This window comes from Rattus norvegicus, chromosome 16 (assembly GCF_036323735.1).
Source record: "Rattus norvegicus strain BN/NHsdMcwi chromosome 16, GRCr8, whole genome shotgun sequence".
NCBI classification, from domain to species: domain Eukaryota; kingdom Metazoa; phylum Chordata; class Mammalia; order Rodentia; family Muridae; genus Rattus; species Rattus norvegicus.
Window position 1 is genome coordinate 24017355 of NC_086034.1, and position 24269 is coordinate 24041623.

General features: G+C 42.8%; 1 protein-coding gene across 1 annotated transcript; it reads right to left on the reverse strand.

Annotated features, from left to right (window-relative positions):
- Positions 1–2161: 2161 nt before the first annotated feature.
- Positions 2162–21521, reverse strand: LOC134482359 (uncharacterized). The gene is made up of 2 exons (XM_063275848.1): positions 21359–21521; positions 2162–10478 (listed from the first exon to the last, which is right to left on the reverse strand). The coding sequence occupies exon 2, from the start codon at positions 10188–10190 to the stop codon at positions 2862–2864; it is 7329 nt and encodes a 2442-aa protein (XP_063131918.1). The 5' UTR covers positions 10191–10478; positions 21359–21521; the 3' UTR covers positions 2162–2861.
- Positions 21522–24269: the final 2748 nt, after the last annotated feature.

Consider the following 24269-nt stretch of genomic DNA (forward strand, 5'->3'; position numbering starts at 1 on the left):
ATGAAGATAATTTTGCTCCAAGACAGAAAATCAAACACACTAGGGATTTGAGTGAGTGAACAGTCTCCAAAATGGAGGGACCAGGGGTGGAACGAAAATGAGGGTTGATGGTCTGTATTCAGTCCCTAGAACCCACAGTATAGCAGAACAGAACTGTCAAGTGGCATTGTCCTTTGGCCCAAACACAGTAATCCACGTGTGGGGGGTAAAGTGAGAGAAAGACAATATCAGTCTCTATCTTTCATATGTGGATCAATGCACAAACAAGATGTACACATGTACACAATGTGAGTACTGGGGTTCAGGGTCATAGATCCAATTCAAAATGTCTTTGACCCATCTGCAAACACAGGTCATATTAGAGTAAAATGTTCTTAGTGAATTTTTTTTTACATAAACTAGACAATGTATTGAAATTTCATAAGATTTTATGATAAAATTTACCATGTTGAGATATATATATATATATATATATACATATATATATATATATATATATATATATATATATATATATATATATATATATATATATATATACCTTTAGAGATGGATGGGCTGTTAAGAGTTCTAGTTTTGACTGTAGAGCTCTCAGTTTTAATTGCTAGCACATTGCTGGTCACTCACAACTATCTGTAACTCCAATTCCAGGGGAACCAGTACTGAATTCTATCACACATACTGCATAGAAAATGCACAGCAGCAAAATCTTCTACATATAAATCTAATCAATTTAATGATATAAAAAAATGTAATTTCTTTAACTTAAACATGTTAAAGTGCTGAATAGATGGGCTCTAAAAGAAACATTGGAAAAGTATTTATGACTTAATTCAATGATTATGTTTTCTTATAGAAGGCCTAGGATTGGCTCTCTTTAGTTATACAGGCCTCTTATGCCTAGGAGCCCTAAATAGGAATGCAATCCAGTGGGGCTCAGTGAAAAGGAAGGTAAGCATGACCCCTCCCTCTCAGGAGGCAGCCCATAAAATACAGGATGCCCATGATAGACTCTACAGACCCAAGAAGGTAGAAAAAGAAGGGCACAAGAAAGGATATTTGAGAATATAGAATGGTCATGGAAGGCATATGGATGGATGAAAGGAGCTGATTAAGAAAGGAGATAGAAAGGGATAGGGTCAGGCAGGGTTCAGTGTGGGAAGGAGGAGGGAACCATGATAATGAATGGAGATCTGTAACTTGTAAGGGTGTTGAGTGAGGGTACAACCTCAGAGAGAGAGACAGAGAATGGGATAGGGGAGGCACACAAGAATCAGTGGAGGTTGTGAATCATAGCCTTGGGGATACAGAGCCTGGGGTGACTGGCTCTTCTAGCTACGCAGCAAGCCCACTGGAGCAATTCGAACATCAACCCAACCACAAAACTTTAAATCCAATTATTTTCCTGTCTACAGTCAATGAAGGAACAGGGCTGGAGGAGAGACTGAGGGAAAAGCCAACCACCAGCCTACCCAACTTGAAACCCATCGCATTGTCAAGCAACAGTCCCTGACACTATTAATGATATCCTGTTATGCTTGCAGACAGAGTCTAGCATAGGCTGTCCCATGAGAGGGTTCACCCAGAAGCTGACTTAGATGAACACTCCCAGCTAAAATTGGATGGATCTTGAAGACTGTCATGGAAAAATAAGTGGAAGGATTGCAGTCCCTCAGACGATAAGAACGCCACAGGAAGACTAACCAAATCACCTGACCTGGACTCTTAGGGCTCTTAGAGACTGAACCACCAACCAAAGAACATACAGAGGCTGGTCCTAAGCCTCCACACACATAGGTAGGAGATGTGCAGCTTGATCTTTGTGTGAGTCCCAAACAATTACAGCATGGGTTATCCTAAAGGATGTTGCCTGTATGCAGAATAGGTTCTTCTAGCTAGATTGTGTCCTAGATTAGTCTCACAGAGACTTCATGTTCCAGGGTGGGAAGATAACCAAATGGCCCCTACCCACTGAGAGGAGAAGGAGAGTGGGGCACAAGGGAACAATTATGGGAGAGGCTGACAGGGAGGGGGCAGTGAGCAGGATGTAAAGTAAATAAGTAAATATTAAAATTGAAAATATTAAAATTGAAAATAATTGAAAAAAGTTTCCAGGAAGCATCACATGGCACAACTGAGACTCCAATGAAACAATCAATTTTTACTTCAGTCTACAATCAGACTGAACATTTTATTTTAAAATTTATATATATGATCAATTCTCCCACACAGACTGTGTTTTGATATTCCAATCGATCCTGGAGGAGCATCAAGGGTCTAGGGATCAGGAGCCGCAGCCACTAGAAGAAAAAGAAGAATTATTAACAGTATCATCAGGCACATCTCTGGTGATATTGTCATGCCCAGCATCAACAACATCAGTGTCATTATCATGTAGATATCAATGTAGACATATCAATGTAGAGAGAAACAGTGAGAAGGTGGATGCTTCTCTTGTTATTTTTAATCTCAGAAGTTGCTTCTTTTGGAATGTTGCGGTCAAAGGCTATGCTAACTTCAGAAGTCAGAGTTCAGAATGACAGCGATAAATAGACAATAACATTTAACAGGAAGTTTTCCCGGCTTAGTCATTCAGGAAACACATGTTTTCACTGGAAGTGACAATAATCTCCTCATTCTAGAATAGGAAACATCCAAGTAGGAAAAAATATTACCTGGTCAGTTGTATTTCTCTAAACTGGATTTGTTACATTATGAAAATTATTTTCTATAAATTGAGAAAAAATAAAGTTTTCAGGTTCTAGGTTATGCGTAAATAGCCCTATAGAAGTATGAAATTTATTAACAAAAGAGACCTAGGTTTCTAGTAAAACAATCTTAATCTATTTTAAGCTACTATTTTAGTTTAACTTACCTGGTCCGACTCTCTTCTTAGTGGGAGCTCCTTGGCCATTTTCTTCATGCCATGCTTGTTGAATTTGGATTTTCATCCATGTTATGATGGATAAGAGTGAGGATATAAGCCATATGAAGAGCAAAAAAGGTATGCGTGGTATCTCTGTTGCCCGAAGATATCCACTCTCCCTGAGAAGGATCAAGCTGTGGTTTATTGGTTCAGCTCGTGCGGAAGCATGAAAAATATCCTCAGCACCCTGAGTAGCAGGCAGACCTTCTTCTACGTCAGGAGTAAAAGAAGATTCCTCATCTGAAGTAGCAGAATCAAATATTTCTTCTTCACTAAGGGATATCAAAAGAGTCAGGTTAGTCATTTGAATGGAGTCAAGGGAATAACAAGTGCAGGAACCAGGAGTGGGCTCTGGGTCAGCATGGGGTTTGTACCTTGTACTCTCCTTGTAAAGAGGTAAATCAACTACATAATCCAATCCAATGTGACTAGCTGGTCCTGAGTCATGACTCTCAACTAACACACTACTGTCAGCAGCACATGTAACAGACAGCCGAGGTTCAAGAGCAGCCAGCCAGTCAGCAACAATGGCAGGATCTGTAGGCTCAGCATCAATAGCAGCCATACTGTCAGCAGGGTGGGTGGACATACTGGACTCAGGCTGAACAGCAGGCAGACAGTCAGCAGTACTGGAGCAATTAGTATGTTCAGGCTCAACAGCAGTCAGAATGTCAGCATGGTGGGTGGCCATAGTTGGCTCTGGCTCAGCAGAGTCCAGACAGTCAGCAGCTTTGGTGGAATTAGTCAGTTCAGGCTCAATAGCTACCAAACTGTCAGCAGGGTGTGGGGACATAGATGACTCAGGCTGAACAGAATCCAGACAGTCAGCAGGGTGGTTTGACCTAGTTAGCTCAGGGTGAACAGTAGCCAGACAATCAGCAGCTTTGGTGGAAAAAGTAGGCTCAGGCTCAACAGATGCCAAAGTGTCAGCAGGCTGGGTGGACATGGTTGGCTCAGCCTTGAGAGAAGCCAGACAGTCAGCAGCTTTATTGGCATGAGACAGCTCATGCTCAAGAGCAGCCAGACTGTCGGAACGGGGGGTGGGCATAGCTGGCTCTTGTTCAATAGAGTCCAGACCGTCAGCAGCATTGGTAGAATTATTATGTTCAGGCTCAACAGCTGCCAAACTGTCAGCAGGCTGGGTGGACATGGTTGTCTCAGTCCCAACAGAAGCCAGACAATCAGTAGCATTGGTGGAATTAATCAGCTCAGCCTTGAGAGAAGCCAGACAGCCAGCATCTTTGTTGGCATGAGACAGCTCATGCTCAAGAGCAGCCAGACTGTCGGCACGGTGGGTGGACATAGCTGGCTCTGGCTCAACATAGGCCAGGCAGTCAGCAGCACTGGAGGATTTAGTCGACTCAGGCTCAAGAGCCCCCAGACAGTAAGCAGCATTGGTGGAATGTGTAGGCTCAAGCTCATCAGTAGCCATATTGTCAGCAGGGTGGGTGGACATAGTTGTCTCCGTCCCAACAGAAGCCAAACAATCAGAAGCATTGGTAGAATCAATTGACTCAGCCTTCTGAGAAGCCAGACAGTCAGCAGTGTTGTTGGAATTAGTCAGCTCATGCTCAAGAGCAGCCAGACTGTTGGCACGGTGGGTGGGCTTAGCTGGCTCTTGTTCAACAGAGTCCAGACCGTCAGCAGCATTGGTGGAATTATGTTCAGGCTCAACAGCTGCCAAACTGTCAGTAGGCTGGGTGGACATGGTTGTCTCAGTCCCAACAGAAGCCAGACAATCAGTAGCATTGATGGAATTAATCAGCTCAGCCTTGAGAGAAGCCAGACAGTCAGCATCTTTGTTGACATGAGACAGCTCATGCTCAAGAGCAGCCAGACTGTCGGCACGGTGGGTGGACATACCTGGCTCTGGCTCAACATAGGCCAGACAGTCAGCAGAATTGGAGGATTTAGTCGACTTAGGCTCAAGAGCAGCCAGACAGTAAGCAGCGTTGGTCGAATTTGTAGGCTCAAGCTCATCAGTAGCCATATTATCAGCAGGGTGTGTGGACATAGATGACTCAGGCTGAACAGAGTCCAGACAGTCAGCAGGGTGGTTTGACCTAGTTAGCTCTGGCAGAACAGTAGCCAGAAAATCAGCAGCTCTGGTGGAAATTGTAGGCTCAGGCTCAACAGCTGCCGAACTGTCAGCAGGCTGGGTGGACATGGTTGGCTCAGCCTTGAGAGAAGCCAGACAGTCAGCAGCTTTGTTGGCATGAGACAGCTCATGCTCAAGAGCAGCCAGACTGTCGGCATGGTGGGTGGACATAGCTGGCTCTGGCTCAACGGAGTCCAGACTGTCAGCAGCATTGGTAGAATCATTATAGTCAGGCTCATGAGCAATAGGAATATCAGCAAGGTGGGTAGACATGGTTGTCTCAGACCCAACAGAAGCCAGAATATCAGCAGTATTGGAGGAATTAGTCGACTGGGGCTCAAGAGCGGCCAGAAAGTAAGCAGCATTGGTGGAATGTGTAGGCTCAAGCTCATCCATAGCCATATTGTCAGCAGGGTGGGTGGACATAGTTGTCTCAGTCCCAACAGAAGCCAAACAATCAGTAGCATTGGTAGAATCAATTGACTCAGCCTTCTGAGAAGCCAGACAGTCAGCAGTGTTGTTGGAATTAGTCAGCTCATGCTCAAGAGCAGCCAGACTGTTGGAACGGTGGGTGGGATTAGCTGGCTCTTGTTCAACAGAGCCCAGACCATCAGCAGCATTGGTGGAACTATTATGTTCAGGCTCAACAGCTGCCACACTGTCAGTAGGCTGGGTGGACATGGTTGTCTCAGTCCCAAAAGAAGCCAGACAATCAGTAGCATTGATGGAATTAATCAGCTCAGTCTTGAGAGAAGGCAGGCAGTCAGCATCTTTGTTGGCATGAGACAGCTCATGCTCAAGAGCAGCCAGACTGTCGGCACGGTGGGTGGACATACCTGGCTCTGGCTCAACATAGGCCAGACAGTCAGCAGCATTGGAGGATTTAGTCGACTCAGGCTCAAGAGCAGCCAGACAGTAAGCAGCGTTGGTCGAATTTGTAGGCTCAAGCTCATCAGTAGCCATATTATCAGCAGGGTGTGTGGACATAGATGACTCAGGCTGAACAGAGTCCAGACAGTCAGCAGGGTGGTTTGACCTAGTTAGCTCTGGCAGAACAGTAGCCAGAAAATCAGCAGCTCTGGTGGAAATTGTAGGCTCAGGCTCAACAGCTGCCGAACTGTCAGCAGGCTGGGTGGACATGGTTGGCTCAGCCTTGAGAGAAGCCAGACAGTCAGCAGCTTTGTTGGCATGAGACAGCTCATGCTCAAAAGCAGCCAGACTGTCGGCATGGTGGGTGGACATAGCTGGCTCTGGCTCAACGGAGTCCAGACTGTCAGCAGCATTGGTAGAATCATTATAGTCAGGCTCATGAGCAATAGGAATATCAGCAAGGTGGGTAGACATGGTTGTCTCAGACTCAACAGAAGCCAGAATATCAGCAGTATTGGAGGAATTAGTCGACTGGGGCTCAAGAGCGGCCAGAAAGTAAGCAGCATTGGTGGAATGTGTAGGCTCAAGCTCATCCATAGCCATATTGTCAGCAGGGTGGGTGGACATAGTTGTCTCAGTCCCAACAGAAGCCAAACAATCAGTAGCATTGGTAGAATCAATTGACTCAGCCTTCTGAGAAGCCAGACAGTCAGCAGTGTTGTTGGAATTAGTCAGCTCATGCTCAAGAGCAGCCAGACTGTTGGAACGGTGGGTGGGATTAGCTGGCTCTTGTTCAACAGAGCCCAGACCATCAGCAGCATTGGTGGAACTATTATGTTCAGGCTCAACAGCTGCCACACTGTCAGTAGGCTGGGTGGACATGGTTGTCTCAGTCCCAAAAGAAGCCAGACAATCAGTAGCATTGATGGAATTAATCAGCTCAGTCTTGAGAGAAGGCAGGCAGTCAGCATCTTTGTTGGCATGAGACAGCTCATGCTCAAGAGAAGCCAGACTGTCGGCACGGTGGGTGGACATACCTGGCTCTGGCTCAACATAGGCCAGACAGTCAGCAGCATTGGAGGATTTAGTCGACTCAGGCTCAAGAGCAGCCAGACAGTAAGCAGCGTTGGTCAAATTTGTAGGCTCAAGCTCATCAGTAGCCATATTATCAGCAGGGTGTGTGGACATAGATGACTCAGGCTGAACAGAGTCCAGACAGTCAGCAGGGTGGTTTGACCTAGTTAGCTCTGGCAGAACAGTAGCCAGAAAATCAGCAGCTCTGGTGGAAATTGTAGGCTCAGGCTCAACAGCTGCCGAACTGTCAGCAGGCTGGGTGGACATGGTTGGCTCAGCCTTGAGAGAAGCCAGACAGTCAGCAGCTTTGTTGGCATGAGACAGCTCATGCTCAAGAGCAGCCAGACTGTCGGCACGGTGGGTGGACATAGCTGGCTCTGGCTCAACGGAGTCCAGACTGTCAGCAGCATTGGTAGAATCATTATAGTCAGGCTCATGAGCAATAGGAATATCAGCAAGGTGGGTAGACATGGTTGTCTCAGACCCAACAGAAGCCAGAATATCAGCAGCATTGGAGGAATTAGTCGACTGGGGCTCAAGAGCCGCCAGAAAGTAAGCAGCATTGGTGGAATGTGTAGCCTCAAGCTCATCAGTAGCCATATTGTCAGCCGGGTGGGTGGACATAGTTGTCTCAGTCCCAACAGAAGCCAAACAATCAGTAGCATTGGTAGAATCAATTGACTCAGCCTTCTGAGAAGCCAGACAGTCAGCAGTGTTGTTGGAATTAGTCAGCTCATGCTCAAGAGCAGCCAGGCTGTCGGCACGGTAGGTGGGCTTAGATGGCTCTTGTTCAACAGAGTCCTTACCGTCAGCAGTATTGGTGGAATTATGTTCAGGCTCAACAGCTGCCAAATTATCAGTAGGCTGGGTGGACATGGTTGTCTCAGTCCCAACAGAAGCCAGACAATCAGTAGCATTGGTGGAATTAATCAGCTCAGCCTTGAGAGAAGCCAGACAGTCAGCATCTTTGTTGGCATGAGACAGCTCATGCTCAAGAGCAGCCAGACTGTCGGCATGGTGGGTGGACATAGCTGGCTCTGGCTCAACATAGGCCAGACAGTCAGCAGCATTGGAGGATTTAGTCGACTCAGGCTCAAGAGCAGCCAGTGTGTCAGCAGGGTGATTGGACATAGTTGGCTCTGGTTCCACATCAGGCAGACTGTCAGCAGGGTGGGTGGACATGTTTGGCTCAGGCTCAAGGTCAGCCAGACAGTCAGCACCTTTGGTAGAAGTATTATGTGCAGGCTCGTCAGCAGTCAGAATGTCAGCAGGGTGGGTGGACATAGTCGGCTCAGGCTCAACAGCTGCCATACTGTCAGCAGGGTTGGTGGACATAGCGGGCTCTGGTGCAACAGCAGCCCGACAGTCAGCGGCATTGGTAGAAATAGTCGGATCAGGCTCAAGGTCAGCCAGACAGTCAGCAGTGTTGTTGAAATTAGTCAGCTCAGGCTCAAGAGCAGCCAGAGTGTCAGCAGGGTGGGTGGACATAGTTGGCTCTGGTTCCACATCTGGCAGACAGTCAGCAGGGTAGGTGGACATAGTTGGCTCTGGTGCAACAGCAGCCTGAAAGTCAGCGGCATTGGTAGAAATAGTCGGATCAGGCTCAAGGTCAGCCAGACAGTCAGCAGTGTTGTTGAAATTGGTCAGCTCAGGCTCAAGAGCAGCCAGAGTGTCAGCAGGGTGGGTGGACATAGTTGGCTCTGGTTCCACATCAGGCAGACTGTCAGCAGGGTGGGTGGACATGTTTGGCTCAGGCTCAAGGTCAGCCCGACAGTCAGCAGCTTTGGTAGAAGTATTATTTTCAGGCTCGTCAGCAGTCAGAATGTCAGCAGGGTGGGTGGACATAGTCGGCTCAGGCTCAACAGCTGCCATACTGTCAGCAGGGTTGGTGGACATAGCGGGCTCTGGTGCAACAGCAGCCCGACAGTCAGCGGCATTGGTAGAAATAGTCGGATCAGGCTCAAGGTCAGCCAGACAGTCAGCAGTGTTGTTGGAATTAGTCAGCTCAGGCTCAAGAGCAGCCAGAGTGTCAGCAGGGTGGGTGGACATAGTTGGCTCTGGTTCCACATCAGGCAGACAGTCAGCAGGGTGGGTGGACATAGTTGGCTCTGGTGCAACAGCAGCCTGAAAGTCAGCGGCATTGGTAGAAATCGTCGGATCAGGCTCAAGGTCAGCCAGACAGTCAGCAGTGTTGTTGGAATTAGTCAGCTCAGGCTCAAGAGCAGCCAGAGTGTCAGCAGGGTGGGTGGACATAGTTGGCTCTGGTTCCACATCTGGCAGACAGTCAGCAGGGTAGGTGGACATAGCAGGCTCTGGTGCAACAGCAGCCTGAAAGTCAGCGGCATTGGTAGAAATCGTCGGATCAGGCTCAAGGTCAGCCAGACAGTCAGCAGTGTTGTTGGAATTAGTCAGCTCAGGCTCAAGAGCAGCCAGAGTGTCAGCAGGGTGGGTGGACATAGTTGGCTCTGGTTCCACATCTGGCAGACAGTCAGCAGGGTAGGTGGACATAGTTGGCTCTGGTGCAACAGCAGCCTGAAAGTCAGCGGCATTGGTAGAAATAGTCGGATCAGGCTCAAGGTCAGCCAGACAGTCAGCAGTGTTGTTGAAATTGGTCAGCTCAGGCTCAAGAGCAGCCAGAGTGTCAGCAGGGTGGGTGGACATAGTTGGCTCTGGTTCCACATCAGGCAGACTGTCAGCAGGGTGGGTGGACATGTTTGGCTCAGGCTCAAGGTCAGCCAGACAGTCAGCAGTGTTGTTGAAAGTAGTCAGCTCAGGCTCAAGAGCAGCCAGAGTGTCAGCAGGGTGGGTGGACATAGTTGGCTCTGGTTCCACATCAGGCAGACAGTCAGCAGGGTGGGTGGACATAGTTGGCTCTGGTGCAACAGCAGCCTGAAAGTCAGCGGCATTGGTAGAAATCGTCGGATCAGGCTCAAGGTCAGCCAGACAGTCAGCAGTGTTGTTGGAATTAGTCAGTTCAGGCTCAAGAGCAGCCAGAGTGTCTGCAGGGTGATTGGACATAGTTGGCTCTGGTTCCACATCAGGCAGACTGTCAGCAGGGTGGGTGGACATGTTTGGCTCAGGCTCAAGGTCAGCCAGACAGTCAGCAGTGTTGTTGAAAGTAGTCAGCTCAGGCTCAAGAGCAGCCAGAGTGTCAGCAGGGTGGGTGGACATAGTTGGCTCTGGTTCCACATCAGGCAGACAGTCAGCAGGGTGGGTGGACATAGTTGGCTCTGGTGCAACAGCAGCCTGAAAGTCAGCGGCATTGGTAGAAATCGTCGGATCAGGCTCAAGGTCAGCCAGACAGTCAGCAGTGTTGTTGGAATTAGTCAGCTCACGCTCAAGAGCAGCCAGACAGTCAGTAGCATTTGTAGAATTTGTTGGGTCAGGCTCGGCAGCATCCAGGCTGTCAGCAGTAGAGGTGGAAGCTTCACGATCAGCAGTAGCCTTAGGAATAGAATTTCTATGCTCAGAAGACACCGCATAGAAATTATCTGTTTTATATTTTTCATCCTAAAACGAAAATTAGCAGTGATACTTTTGATTGAAAATTTACTGATTTTATTCATTCTATCACCCTTCTGATAATGTCAGAACCTGGATTCATAGTCCCCAAACTATTTGTGTATTCTGTCGAAAGTTAGCACGACATTCAGTGACATTCAGTGAAGTCTGCTTCCTGTCTGCTTGAGTAATTGGCCCAGAGTTTTTCAAAGTCTTTACTGTGGATCTCTTTAGGTTTATACTTAGATTTCTTCTGCTCTTTGCTACCTGAAGTCATTTTTCCTTGTAAGATGGAAATATATAAATAGAAAGGACAAAATGTGACTCTTGGCCTCTGATGTTTTGCTCTACTCTTCCTCTAAATAGTGATTTTGTAATATTCTCTTTCCTTCATATTCTATGTTTCATTCTGCACTGTTTCTCTCTAAAACTCTCCAAGTAAAAAGGCCACCTCCCTCCCTCCGCCCCTCCCTCCCTCCTCCCTCTCTCTCTCTCTCTCTCTCCCCCCGTCTTTTTGTACTTTCTGCTGCACTACCCCTCAAGTAGCCACTTTTCTTATTCCTTCGTGAGAGAGATGGGAATATTCTTTATACCAAATCTTTCTCTGGATAATCACCTTCTCTTTCATGCAATTAAGCATCACTTTTAAACGAGGTGCTTCATTCTATAAACTAAGGTTACATTGATTACTTAGCATTAAGGGTGGGTACTAAGGAAATGTCTACATTCCAGTTTGAGAGATTAAAGGTCTGTGCAAAGGCTGAACCACAGCAATTAGTAGAAATTTGTTTATAAGTAAACAACGCAATCTGGGAGGAGGGCACAGTATCGTCAACTATTCTGTAACATCATGACTATTGCTACACTTACAGGATGTATATTAAGACCTCATCCAGCACCTCTGTGGTGGCTTGAATGTCAACAGCCCCATAGGCTCACATTATGCTTGCTGTGCAGAGCGCTGAATTATTTTCAAAAGGAGTAGGTGGTGGGGCTGTTTTGTAGTAAAACTGTTGCCAGGATGAGGTTTAAGATTTCAATAGAGAGACAGAGCTGGAAACAGAGTAGAACAACAGTGCTTTCTTTTGGCATCTGAGACACCGCCAGAACCTGAAGGGACTGACCATATAAACAGTTCTCTACACCCAAATCCTGTGGGAGGGAGAGCTAAACCTTCAGAGAGGCAGACATGCCTGGGAAACCAGAAGAGACTGCACTCTGCACACATTACTGACTCCAGAGGAAAACACCAAACGCCATCTGGAACCCTGGTGCACAGAAGCTCCCGGAAAGGGCGGTCAGAACTTCCTGGTGGCTGCCGCCGCGGAGAGCTCATAAGCAACACCCCATGAGCAACCTTGAGCCTCCGGATCACAGGTAAGACCAACTTTTCTGCTCCAAGTGACCTGCCTGGTGAATTCAGGGCACAGGCCCACAGGAACAGCTGAAGACCTGTAGATAGGAAAAACTACACGCCCCAAAGCAGAACACTCTGTTCCCATAACTGGCTGAAAGAAAACAGGAAAACAGGTCTACAGCACTCCTGAAAAACAGGCATATAGGACAGTCTAGCCACTGTCAGAAATAGCAGAACAAAGTAACACTAGAGATAATCTGATGGCGAGAGGCAAGCACAGGAACCCAAGCAACAGAAACCAAGACTACATGGCATCATCGGAGCCCAATTCTCCCACCAAAGCAAACACAAAATATCCAAACACACAAGAAAAGCAAGATCTAGTTTCAAAATCATATTTGATCATGATGCTGGAGAACTTCCAGAAAGACGTGAATAACTCCCTTAGAGAACAAGTAGAAGCCGACAGAGAGGAATCGCAAAAATCCCTGAAAGAATTCCAGGAAAACATAAATAAACAAGTAGAAGCCCATAGAGAGGAGTCACAAAAATCCCTGAAAGAATTCCAGGAAAACACAATCAAACAGTTGAAGGAATTGAAAATGGAAATAGAAGCAATCAAGAAAGAACACATGGAAACAACCCTGGAAATACAAAACCTAAAGAAGAGACAAGGAGCTGTAGATACGAGCTTCACCAACAGAATACAAGATATGGAAGAGAGAATCTCAGGAGCAGAAGATTCCATAGAAATCATCAACTCAACAGTCAAAGATAATGTAAAGCGGAAAAAGCTACTGGTCCAAAACATACAGGAAATCCAGGACTCAATGAGAAGATCAAACCTAAGGATAATAGGTATAGAAGAGAGTGAAGACTCCCAGCTCAAAGGACCAGTAAATATCTTCAACAAAATCATAGAAGAAATCTTCCCTAACCTAAAGAAAGAGATACCCATAAGCATACAAGAAGCCTACAGAACTCCAAATAGATTGGACCAGAAAAGAAACAGCTCCCGTCACATAATAGTCAAAACACCAAACGCACAAAATAAAGAAAGAATATTAAAAGCAGTAAGGGAAAAAGATCAAGTAACATAAAGGCAGACCTATCAGAATCATACAGACTTTTCGCCAGAAACTATAAAATCCAGAAGATCCTGGACAGATGTCATACAGACCCTAAGAGAACACAAATGCCAGCCCAGGTTACTGCATCCTGCAAAACTCTCAATTAACATAGATGAAGAAACCAAGATATTCCAGGACAAAACCAAATTTACACAATATCTTTCTACAAATCCAGCACTACAAAGGATAATAAATGGTAAAGCCCAACATAAGGAGGCAAGAGATACCCTAGACGAAGCAAGAAACTAATCGTCTTGGCAACAAAACAAAGAGAAGAAAAGCGCACAAACATAACCTCATATCCAAATATGAATATAACAGGAAGCAATAATCACTATTCCTTAATATCTCTCAACATCAATGGCCTCAACTCCCCAATGAAAAGACATAGATTAACAAACTGGATACGCAACGAGGACCCTGCATTCTGCTGCCTACAGGAAACACACCTCAGAGACAAAGACAGACACTACCTCAGAGTGAAATGCTGGAAAACAACTTTCCAAGCAAATGGTCAGAAGAAGCAAGCTGGAGTAGCCATTCTAATGTCAAATAAAATCAATTTTCAACCAAAAGTCATCAAAAAAGATAAGGAAGGACACTTTATATTCATCAAAGGAAAAATCCACCAAGATGAACTCTCAATCCTAAATATCTATGCCCCAAATACAAGGGCACCTACATACATAAAAGAAACCTTACTAAAGCTCAAAACACACATTGCACCTCACACAATGATGGTAGGAGATTTCAACACCCCACTCTCATCAATGGACAGATCATGGAAATAGAAATTAAACAGAGACCTAGACAGATTAAGAGAATTCATGAGCCAAATGGACTTAACGGATATTTATAGAACATTCTATCCTAAAGCAAAAGGATATACCTTCTTCTCAGCTCCTCATGGTACTTTCTCCAAAATTGACCATATAATTGGTCAAAAAACGGGCCTCAACAGGTACAGAAAGATAGAAATAATCCCATGCATCTTATCAGACCACCATGGCCTAAAGTTGGTCTTCAATAACAATAATGGAAGAACGTCCACATATACGTGGAAATAAAACAATGCTCTATTCAATGATAACCAGGTCAAGGAAGAAATAAAGAAAGAAATTAAAGATTGCTTAGAATTTAATGAAAACGAAGGTACAACATACCCAAACTTATGGGACACAATGAAAGCTGTGCTATGAGGAAACTCATAACGCTGAGTGCCTGCAGAAAGAAAGAGGAAAGAGCATATGTCAGCAGCTTGACAACACCCCTAAACGCTCTAGAACAAAAAGAAGCAAACACACCCAGGAGGAGTAGAATGCAGGAAATAATCAAACTCAGAGCTGAAATCAGCCAAGTAGAAACAAATGGACCATAGAAAGAATCAACAGAACCAAGAGATGGTTCTTTGAGACAATCATTAAGATAGATAAACCCTTAGCCAGACTAACTAGAGGACACAGAGAGTGTGTCCAAATTAACAAAATCAGAAATGAAAAGGGAGACATAACTACAGATTCAGACGAAATTCAAAAAATCATCAGATCTTAGTATAAAAGCCTGTATTCAACAAAACTTGAAAATCTGCAGGAAATGGACAATTTCCTAGACAGATACCAGGTACCAAAGTTAAATCAGGAACATATAAACCAGATAAACAACCCCATAACTCCTAAGGAAATGGAAGCAGTCATTAAAGGTCTCCCAACCAAAAAGGGCCCAGGTCCAGACGGATTCAGTGCAGAATTCTATCAGACCTTCATAGAAGACCTCATACCAATATTCTCCAAACTATTCCACAAAAATGAAACAAACGGAGCACTACCGAATTCCTTCTATGAAGCCACAATTACTCTTATACCTAAACCACACAAAGACCCAACAAAGAAAGAGAACCTCAGAACAATTTCCCTTATGAATATCGACACAAGAATACTCAATAAATATCTGGCAAACCAAATCCAAGAACACATCAAAACAATCATCCACCATGATCAAGTAGGCTTCATCCCAGGCATGCAGGGATAGTTTAATATACGGAAAACCATCAACGTGATCCATTATATAAACAAACTGAAAGAACAGAACCACATGATCATTTCATTAGATGCTGAGAAAGCATTTGACAAAATTCAACACCACTTCATGATAAAAGTCCTGGAAAGAATAGGAATTCAAGGCCCACACCTAAACATAGTAAAAGCCATATAGAGCAAACCAGTTGCTAACATTAAACAATATGGAGAGAAACTTGAAGCAATCCCACTAAAATCAGGGACTAGACAAGGCTGCCCACTCTCTCCCTACTTATTCAATATAGTTCTTGAAGTTCTAGCCAGAGCAATCAGACAACAAATGGAGGTCAAGGGGATACAGATGGGAAAAGAAGAAGTCAAAATATCACTATTTGCAGATGATATGATAGTACATTTAAGTGATCCCAAAAGTTCCACCAGAGAACTACAAAAGCTGATAAACAACTTCAGCAAAGTGGTTGGGTATAAAATTAACTCAAATAAATCAGTAGCCTTCCTCTACACAAAAGAGAAAAAGCTGAGAAAGAAATTAGGGAAATAACACCCTTCATAATAGATCCAAATAATATAAAGTACCTCGGTGTGACTTTATCCAAGCAAGTAAAAGATCTGTACAATAAGAACTTCAAGACTCTGAAGAAAGAAATTGAAGAAGACCTCAGAAGATGGAAAGATCTCCCATGCTCATGGATTGGCAGGATTAATATAGTAAAAATGGCCATCTTACCGAAAGCAATCTACAGATTCAATGCAATCCCCATCAAAATACCAATCCATTTCTTCAAAGAGTTAGAAAGAACAATTTGCAAATTCATCAACAAAAAGCCCAAGATAGCTAAAACTATCCTCAACAATAAAAGGACTTCAGGAGGAATCACTATCCCTGAACTCAAGCACTATTACAGAGCAATAATGATAAAAACTGCATGGTATTGGAACAGAGACAGACAGATAGACCAATGAAACAGAATTGAAGACCCAGAAATGAACCCACACACCTATGGGCACTTGATTTTTGACAAAGGAGCCAAAACCATCCAATGGAAAAAAGATAGCATTTTCAGCAAATGGTGCTGGTTCAACTGGAGGTCAACATGTAGAAGAATGCAGATCGATCCATGCTTATCACCCTGTACAAAGCTTAAGTCCAAGTGGATCAAGGACCTCCACATCAAACCAGATACACTCAAACTAATAGAAGAAAAACTAGGGAAGCATCTGGAACACATGGGCACTGGAAAAAATTTCCTGAACAAAACACCAATGGCTTATGCTCTAAGATCAAGAATCGACAAATGGGATCTCATAAAACTGCAAAGCTTCTGTAAGGCAAAGGACACTGTGGGTAGGACAAAACGGCCACCAACAGATTGGGAAAAGATCTTTACCAATCCTACAACAGATAGAGGCCTTATATCCAAAATATACAAAGAACTCAAGAAGTTAGCCCGCAGCGAGACAAATAACCCTATTAAAAAATGGGGTTCAGAGCTAAACAAAGAATTCACAGCTGAGGAAGGCGAAATGGCTGAGAAACATCTAAAGTAATGTTCAACATCTTTAGTCATAATGGAAATGCAAATCAAAACAACCCTGAGATTTCACCTCACACCAGTGAGAATGGGTAAGATCAAAAACTCAGGTGACAGCAAATGCTGGCGAGGATGTGGAGAAAGGGGAACACTCCTCCATTGTTGGTGGGAAAGCAGACTGGTGCAACCATTCTGGAAATCAGTCTGGAGGTTCCTCAGAAAATTGGACATTGAACTGCCTGAGGATCCAGCTATACCTCTCTTGGGCACATACCCAAAAGTTGCCCCGACATATAAAAAAGACACGTGCTCCACTATGTTCATAGCAGCCTTATTTATAATAGCCAGAAGCTGGAAAGAACCCAGATGCCCTTCAACAGAGGAATGGATACAGAAAATGTGGTACATCTACACAATGGAATATTACTCAGCTATCAAAAACAATGACTTTATGAAATTAATAGGCAAATGGTTGGAACTGGAAAATATCATCCTGAGTGAGGCAACCCAATCACAGAAAAACACACATGGTATGCACTCATTGATAAGTGGCTATTAGCCCAAATGCTTGAATTACCCTAGATGCATAGAACAAATGAAACTCAAGACGGATGATCAAAATGTGAATGCTTCACTCCTTCTTTAAATGGGGAACAAGAATACCCTTGGCAGGGAATAGAGAGGCAAAGATTAAAACAGACACAGAAGGAACACCCATTCAGAGCCTGCCCCACATGTGGCCCATACATATACAGCCACCCAATTAGACAATATGGATAAAGCGATGAAGTGCATGCCGTCAGGATACGGATGTAGATCTCTCCTGAGAGACACAGCCAGAATACAGCAAATACATAGCCGAATGCCAGCAGCAAACCACTGAACTGAGAACGGGACCCCCGTTGAAGGAATCAGAGAAAGAACTCGAAGAGCTCGAAGGAGCTCGAGACCCCATATGAACAACAATGCCAAGCAACCAGAGCTTCCAGGGACTAAGCCACTACCTAAAGACTATACATGGACTGACCCTGGACTCTGGACTCTGACCTCATAGGTAGCAATAAATATTCTAGTAAGATCACCAGTGGAAGGGGAAGCCCTTGGTCCTGCTAAGACTGAACCCCCAGTGAACGTGATTGTTGGGGGGAGGGCAGCAATGGGGGGAGGATGGGGAGGGGAACACCCATAAAGAAGGGGAGGGGGAGGGATTAGGGGGATGTTGGCCTAGAAACCAGGAAAGGGAATAACACTCGAAATGTAAATAAGAAATACTCAAGTTAATAAAAAAAAAGATTTCAATAGACTGGTGTCATTTCCACTAAGTTCTCTCTTTCCTGTGTAGGTCAAGATGTGATCTCTCAGCTGCTGCTTCATCGTCATGCTTGTCTGCCTGAATCATGATGGTGATTTCTGTATCCAATTTAACCAAGAGACCCACTTCACACCATCTCTTTCTTCTAAACATTTTCTTTCCCATGATATTTTTTACAACTATAGAAAGTGACTAACATAAGCATCAGCTAGTTACAATAAGAGTGTATTTAACAGAGTCTGAAGGATTCATTCAAAGCTGTGAAGTGGTGTTACCCAGGGGATTTGGTCACAAAATGTGTTATCAAATTCCATAAAGCTAGCTTAGATAGGATGCCCGGAACACTCGTTGATTTAAATAGATAAATTCAGGAAGTTGGGCTTGTGAATGGGTTTGATGCTGCATTGTAAATGGGAAGCCTCATTGACTCATACTGCATAAGAAATAAGATCTTCACATGTTTGTTCTTCCTTACACCTCAGGGAAACCCATAACATGGCAGTCTACTTTTGACTTTCAGTGCCAGGTTTGAGGATGATTTACGTTTCTTACTTGCAAAACTGACACGTCAAACATTCTCTGCATCAACAAGCAATATATCACAGAGAAGATTCAACAGAACAGGTGAAGGAGGACTGTTGATCAAAGAATAATGTTGAAGAAGCATGCATTTCCTCTTAGTGTTCACACTATTAAAATGGATCATGAGAGAATTTAAGTTCCTTGGATTTCCTGAGAAAGACAGACTTGAATATAGCAAACCATGGGGTATGTTACACACATAGTCATGTTTTCATATGCAATGTGTTACCAGACTACTTATCACTACCCCATTGAACCATCTGGCTGGCAAATATGCATATACACATGTGTGTGCACTTATACGCATGTATGTATTTGTAACTACATATGTGTACGTGAGAAGATGTGTATACATGCATATATATGCAAGTATATGTATATATGTATATATGTATATATACTTACTGCTTTTAAAATAAAAGGAGAAAGATTGGTGTATAGCCGTTTAGAATAAAAATGAAATGTAGTAAGTGTGAATTTCTCATTCATGTGATCTTTTTCTTTCAGCCAAACTAGGCATCACCTTTGAAATGTGCCTGTGTCATTGTAAATCCTGCTGGCTGTACTTGTTTATAATGACTTATACCTGGTATTCCGCTAGCATGGGGTAGAGAACTGGTATTAACTAGCTAAGGTCTTTCATTTTTTTATTTTATACTCATTACACTGCATTTCCCATGTAGTCTTGTGGGAAGTCTTGTGTTCGTTTGGTTTTATTCAAATTTAACATCAGAAATGATGTTTAGTTTTACTTCAGTGACATTTATTCCTTGGAAGAATGGAAACTACCTTTGTCTTAGTTGTCTCTGTAAGATCCCACTGCTGTAATGATATTGTGGATTGTATTCTAATCATGGGCATATAAAATTTAGTTACTATATTCATCACCATTATTTGTACATTCCATAGCATCATAAAATTCTAGTTAGGATAAAATGTGTTTGCATTAGAAATTTTAGTTTAGAAAATTCTAATGACTTTTCACTGCAATAGAAGGTGATTGCCGAGTGAATTTCTGTTTATTAAAGTACCTGAGTTCTATGTCTTTGCTAAGTTCTTCCTAGAATAAAAATTACTCAGGTTCATCACCTGTAGTAGTTAATTGGAAACCAAATTTATCTAGGCATAAACGAAGAGCATTTGAGTTTGGTTTCTGTAAATTACAGTTTCTAATGATTCCATTATGTGTAATAATTATATCTGAACTTCCTCTTTCCTAATGATGAAATTAGAGGTCTAGAGGAAGGTAGTTAGCTACGTGTTGACAGTATGCAGTGGAGTAAGGAGTAAGTAGTGTGTGTAAGATCAGCAGACACACCCTTCTGCTTGCTTTGTAACTTCTGAAAGGGGATTTAAACAGGAAAGATGGCTGTTACTTTTGAATTTGTTTCTGTACTTTCTGTGACAAAATATCTGATGGGGAAAACCAGTCACTTATTTCAAGGAAGGAACAGGGAGGCCTGACTTTTGGCAGTACATTGTTGGTTCTCACATGCTGGTAGACCGGGAAGCAGATAACACAGTACTGGTACCACAAGTAGTCATAGCCATTAAAATCTACCACTGAAAACCTTCTGCTAGCAAGGCCAGACCCCGAAAGTTAAACAATCTCCCATCAGTGGCCAAGTGTTCAATCACATGAACTCCCATCTCTTTGTCTGATCCTCCCATGCACTGCTTAGCATTTGTGTTAATGTTAAATAACCCCACACACACACACATGCAGAGTTTATCTACTGTTTGTCTGTTAATGCTAACCAAAGTGTAAATCATACTACCAATGTGATAAACCTACTTGGCAGCCTGACTGACAACTTGAATTTGATACCTGAGACTGGAAACAGAGGAAGGGAAAGATTGATTCCTACAAGTTATCTTTTGATACCTACAATTCAACTTACATTCTCCTACTCCCCAAATAAATTAAGTACAGAATGTCCTTGAACTGACAGAGACCATCCTGCCTGATTTATGAGTTCATGAATTAACTGTGTACACCAACATACCCAGCCTCCTGTTGTGGGCACCCCGCCTATAAGTACTTTGGACTTCAATGGGTAAAACCAGAATGCTGAGGTCCTGTCCAGGAAGTTAAGAAATATCAGAAGACTGACTTATTTCCCCTGATGATAATTTTAATCTTTTTGCCTATCAAACATATTAAATCTGTGTGCTGGAAAAGGGGCTGAGGAGTTTAAAACATTCATTGCTCCTCCAGGACACCTGGCTTTGCTTTGTAAAACACATAATATTGGTTGACAAAATTCTGGAACAACAAGAACAAAGGATGAAATGACCTCTTCTGATTTTTGTGGGAAGCACACGCACATGGTATACAGACAGAATACACGCAAAACATTCACACACATAAAGTCAGTCAATCCAAATAAATGAAGCACAACTATGGTGGTCGCTTTCATGTTGACTGTACCTATTTCCAGGAGCATGTACTATTTGGTTTCTGTATTTTTATGACTTCTCCTCAGTGAGTTAAAAACATGCTCATTTTCTGTTTTTTCTTCTGTTTCCATAGTCTAATTTACTATTATTACATTTTATGACAGTGATTCTCAACCTGTCTGTCATACCCTATTGGAGGAAGGCATAGAACAGTCTCACACAGGTTGGCAAAGACCTTCTGAAAATACCAATACGACATTACAGTTGATGATATTATCAATCTGACACTGATGCAGTAGCAACATAACAGTTGTATGGTTGGGAATCACCACAGCATGAGGAACTGTATTAAAGGTCACAGCGTTAGGAAGGTTGAGAAGCAATGCCTAATGCAGTGACTGGCAAGGAGTGAGGATATGGAGAGTGTGAAGGGAATGCTCAAGGCTCATCTTTCTCTACTCGTTCACTACTTGCACTAGGAAGGCATAGGCACAAACACCCATCACTCCCCTTCACAAAAGGAAATAGGTTACTTCTCACATCAGTGGGGATTACTGTTGCAGATGTATTTTCTTCCCATACTTCAAGAATTGGGTCTACCCGAGAAGACACATAAACTCCAGATTTTCTAAAAATATTTTGGATCTTCTTAGGTATTATATGGAATTTTCTTCCCGATTCTCCCTGCAATGCAGAGAAGAGAGTTTACTTTTTATTTGGTCTTGAAATTAACTCTATTCTTTTAGGATGCATGCTTTCACATCAACAATGTTCTTTAGGAATTACAGGATATTGACACATGAAAATCAAAATTATTAAATATAAAATATCTTCTTATATGCCTATTTACAACTTAATAGGATACCATCAAGAAGTTAAAATATTTATGCTAGCCTAGATTAAGAGAAAATCATTAACTGACAAACTTGACCTTGTTCTTGTTGAGACTAAGCTTAATTCATTATCAGTCAATTATTCTGCTTCTAGTTTAAGATGATTATTAATATTAATGAGGCCCCTTCTAACAGTCTTCCTCTTCCATTGTGGGGAATCACAAAATGCACAGTTTTCATTTACAAATAAATGGCAATTTAATTGCTAGCACTGTCCATACCATAGAACCGGTGAAACTGCTTTATAGAAACACAATTGTCCACTGAGTCACATTCAAAAATCATTAAATTGCCACTCTTCATTCACACAGCCCCTCACTATAGGGCTATAGGTTATATAGAAACAGGTTTCTTAACCTGGAGCAGCTCACAGTGATAAAGCAGCCTCGGACTGGATATGGAAATATCTAAGTAAAGCACTACAATATTTTAACTGTTTGAATGTGGCACAAAGAATATAAGTTTATATTATTTTAAAATCCATAAAGAAGAACTTAAATGGAAATATACAGTAATTGACTCCCTGCATCTAAAAATGCTGGATAATTGGGAAAAACACTTGTTGTTTTTCTAGATGAAGAGCTTTCAACATACCCTCATAGAATCAAATAGAAAATGCTCTATTCTCATAAGACAAACTTGATGAACATATTACAAACTGCTACATAGCCACAATTTCTCCTTAGTGTAAATACACATGAAATAGAGAAACCAAGGAGATGCTCTCATACAGGATCCTAAAATAGCAGTGTCCAAAGGTAGATAAAAATTGCATGCATTTTCCTGAGGGTAAAGTCACTTAGGAGATTCATGGATTATAGAAATGTCTGGACTTACTAAGAAGTACTTATTATATATAAGTATACAGTAGCTATCATCAGACACACCAGGAGAGATCATCATATCTCATTATAGATGGTCGTCAGTCAACATGTGGTTGCTGTGAATTGGATTCATCAAGACCTCTGGAAGAGCAATCAGTGCTCCTTTTTTTTTGGTTTTTTTTTTTTTTGGTTCTTTCAGTCAGTGCTCTTAACCACTGAGCCATCTCTCCAGCCCAGGAAAACCGATATGGGAGAGGGTGAGGGGGAAGGGATGGGGGCTCATGGACCGGAAACCAGGAAGGGGAAAAACATTGGAAAAGTAAGTAAAGAAATATATCTAATAAAAATTTTTTAAAAAAGAAATATTATGGTCTAGTAACAGTCACATTTTAAAATCAGTCGAACATGTACTCATTTCTGCAAACAATACTTGTCAAACATCAGACATCTTCTATTGTACGAGGACTGCGCTCAGTCTTCCACTCACTATGTCTTTTGAGTCCATTCTCTTATTGGCCACCACTACCCACAAGGACTTACTGCTCACTTGCAGTTTGTAGAAATCTCCACATCTACAATGTGGACTCCCTTGAGCAATCTTTCCATATAAAACTGGGATAGTTACACTATTGCTGAATTGTAACAAAATTCATAAGAAAATTAAATTCACAAAGAAGAATTTTACCTTCACAGAGGAGGTAGAGCTGACATTATCCACATTCACACACCTAGGAACAAGAAAGGAGGGCTTGTCAGGGAGCCTTTAGAATAACAGCATGCAACATTCTTCCAACCTTGGTTTTGTGGCTCAATCCCTTCTTCATGAATAAGAAACCCAGGCAAACTAGCCAGTAAACTTCAGGGGATTCTCTCTCACCACCTCCTGCCTCACCATAAGTGCCCCAGGATTCAGATGCACATGAGATCCTCAAGACCTCATGTGGATTCTGAGAATCCAAACTTCCATTCTCACAGACTCATGGCAAGCACTTTATCCACTGAATCATCTCCCTTCCTAAGGATGTTTGTCCATAACTCATGCTGTGTGGGAGATAATTGTTCAGCTTGTGATTATAGAAGAAATAAAGAAGCTGAAATCGGAGTACACAGAGGCAAAGAGAATGTCAGGTTCTGAACATTATACTTTTTACAGATTAATTGTAAAATGCACACATTCTTACCATGGTGATGTTCCTGTAAGTCTCTTACCAGCTTCTAAAGAGGGAAGCAAAATTTGTCACAAAACAACTATAGGAAACATGACAATAAGTACAAAGGCTAATATTTGTGACCCTATATCCTTTGGCACCATTTATGAAAAGCCTTTAAAGTGAATAATTATTGGTAAATAATAAATATATGCAAAAACCTTTCTTCCCATTTCCTAGTATATTTTAAAGACAAAGAGAAAATTTCATCAAAAGTTACTACTTATAAAAATTGTTGTGCAAATTACCTATGATCCTGATCACTATCAGACACAGAAATTATCATCTTAGCCTGAACTGTTGTCCCATAGTGAAGGGTTAAAAGGACAGCGTCATGTTGCCACTGCTGCTTTCTGCCTCTGGACTAGGGATGTTTGCAGCGCTCTAGGTGAGCATGCTCATCTCCTACAGCAGTGAAAGGGGCTGCTACAAAGGTCGACTTGAACTTCCTTCACTGTAGGGGAACATTCATTGCTACCACCGGGAAGCACAGTCTCTGGTGACTGTCGTTGCAGCATAGTCAAAT

Coding starts and splice junctions, on each gene's coding strand:
- LOC134482359 (XM_063275848.1), bottom strand. CDS start 10,190: ATGTCCACCCACCCTGCTGACTGTCTGCCTGATGTGGAACCAGAGCCA.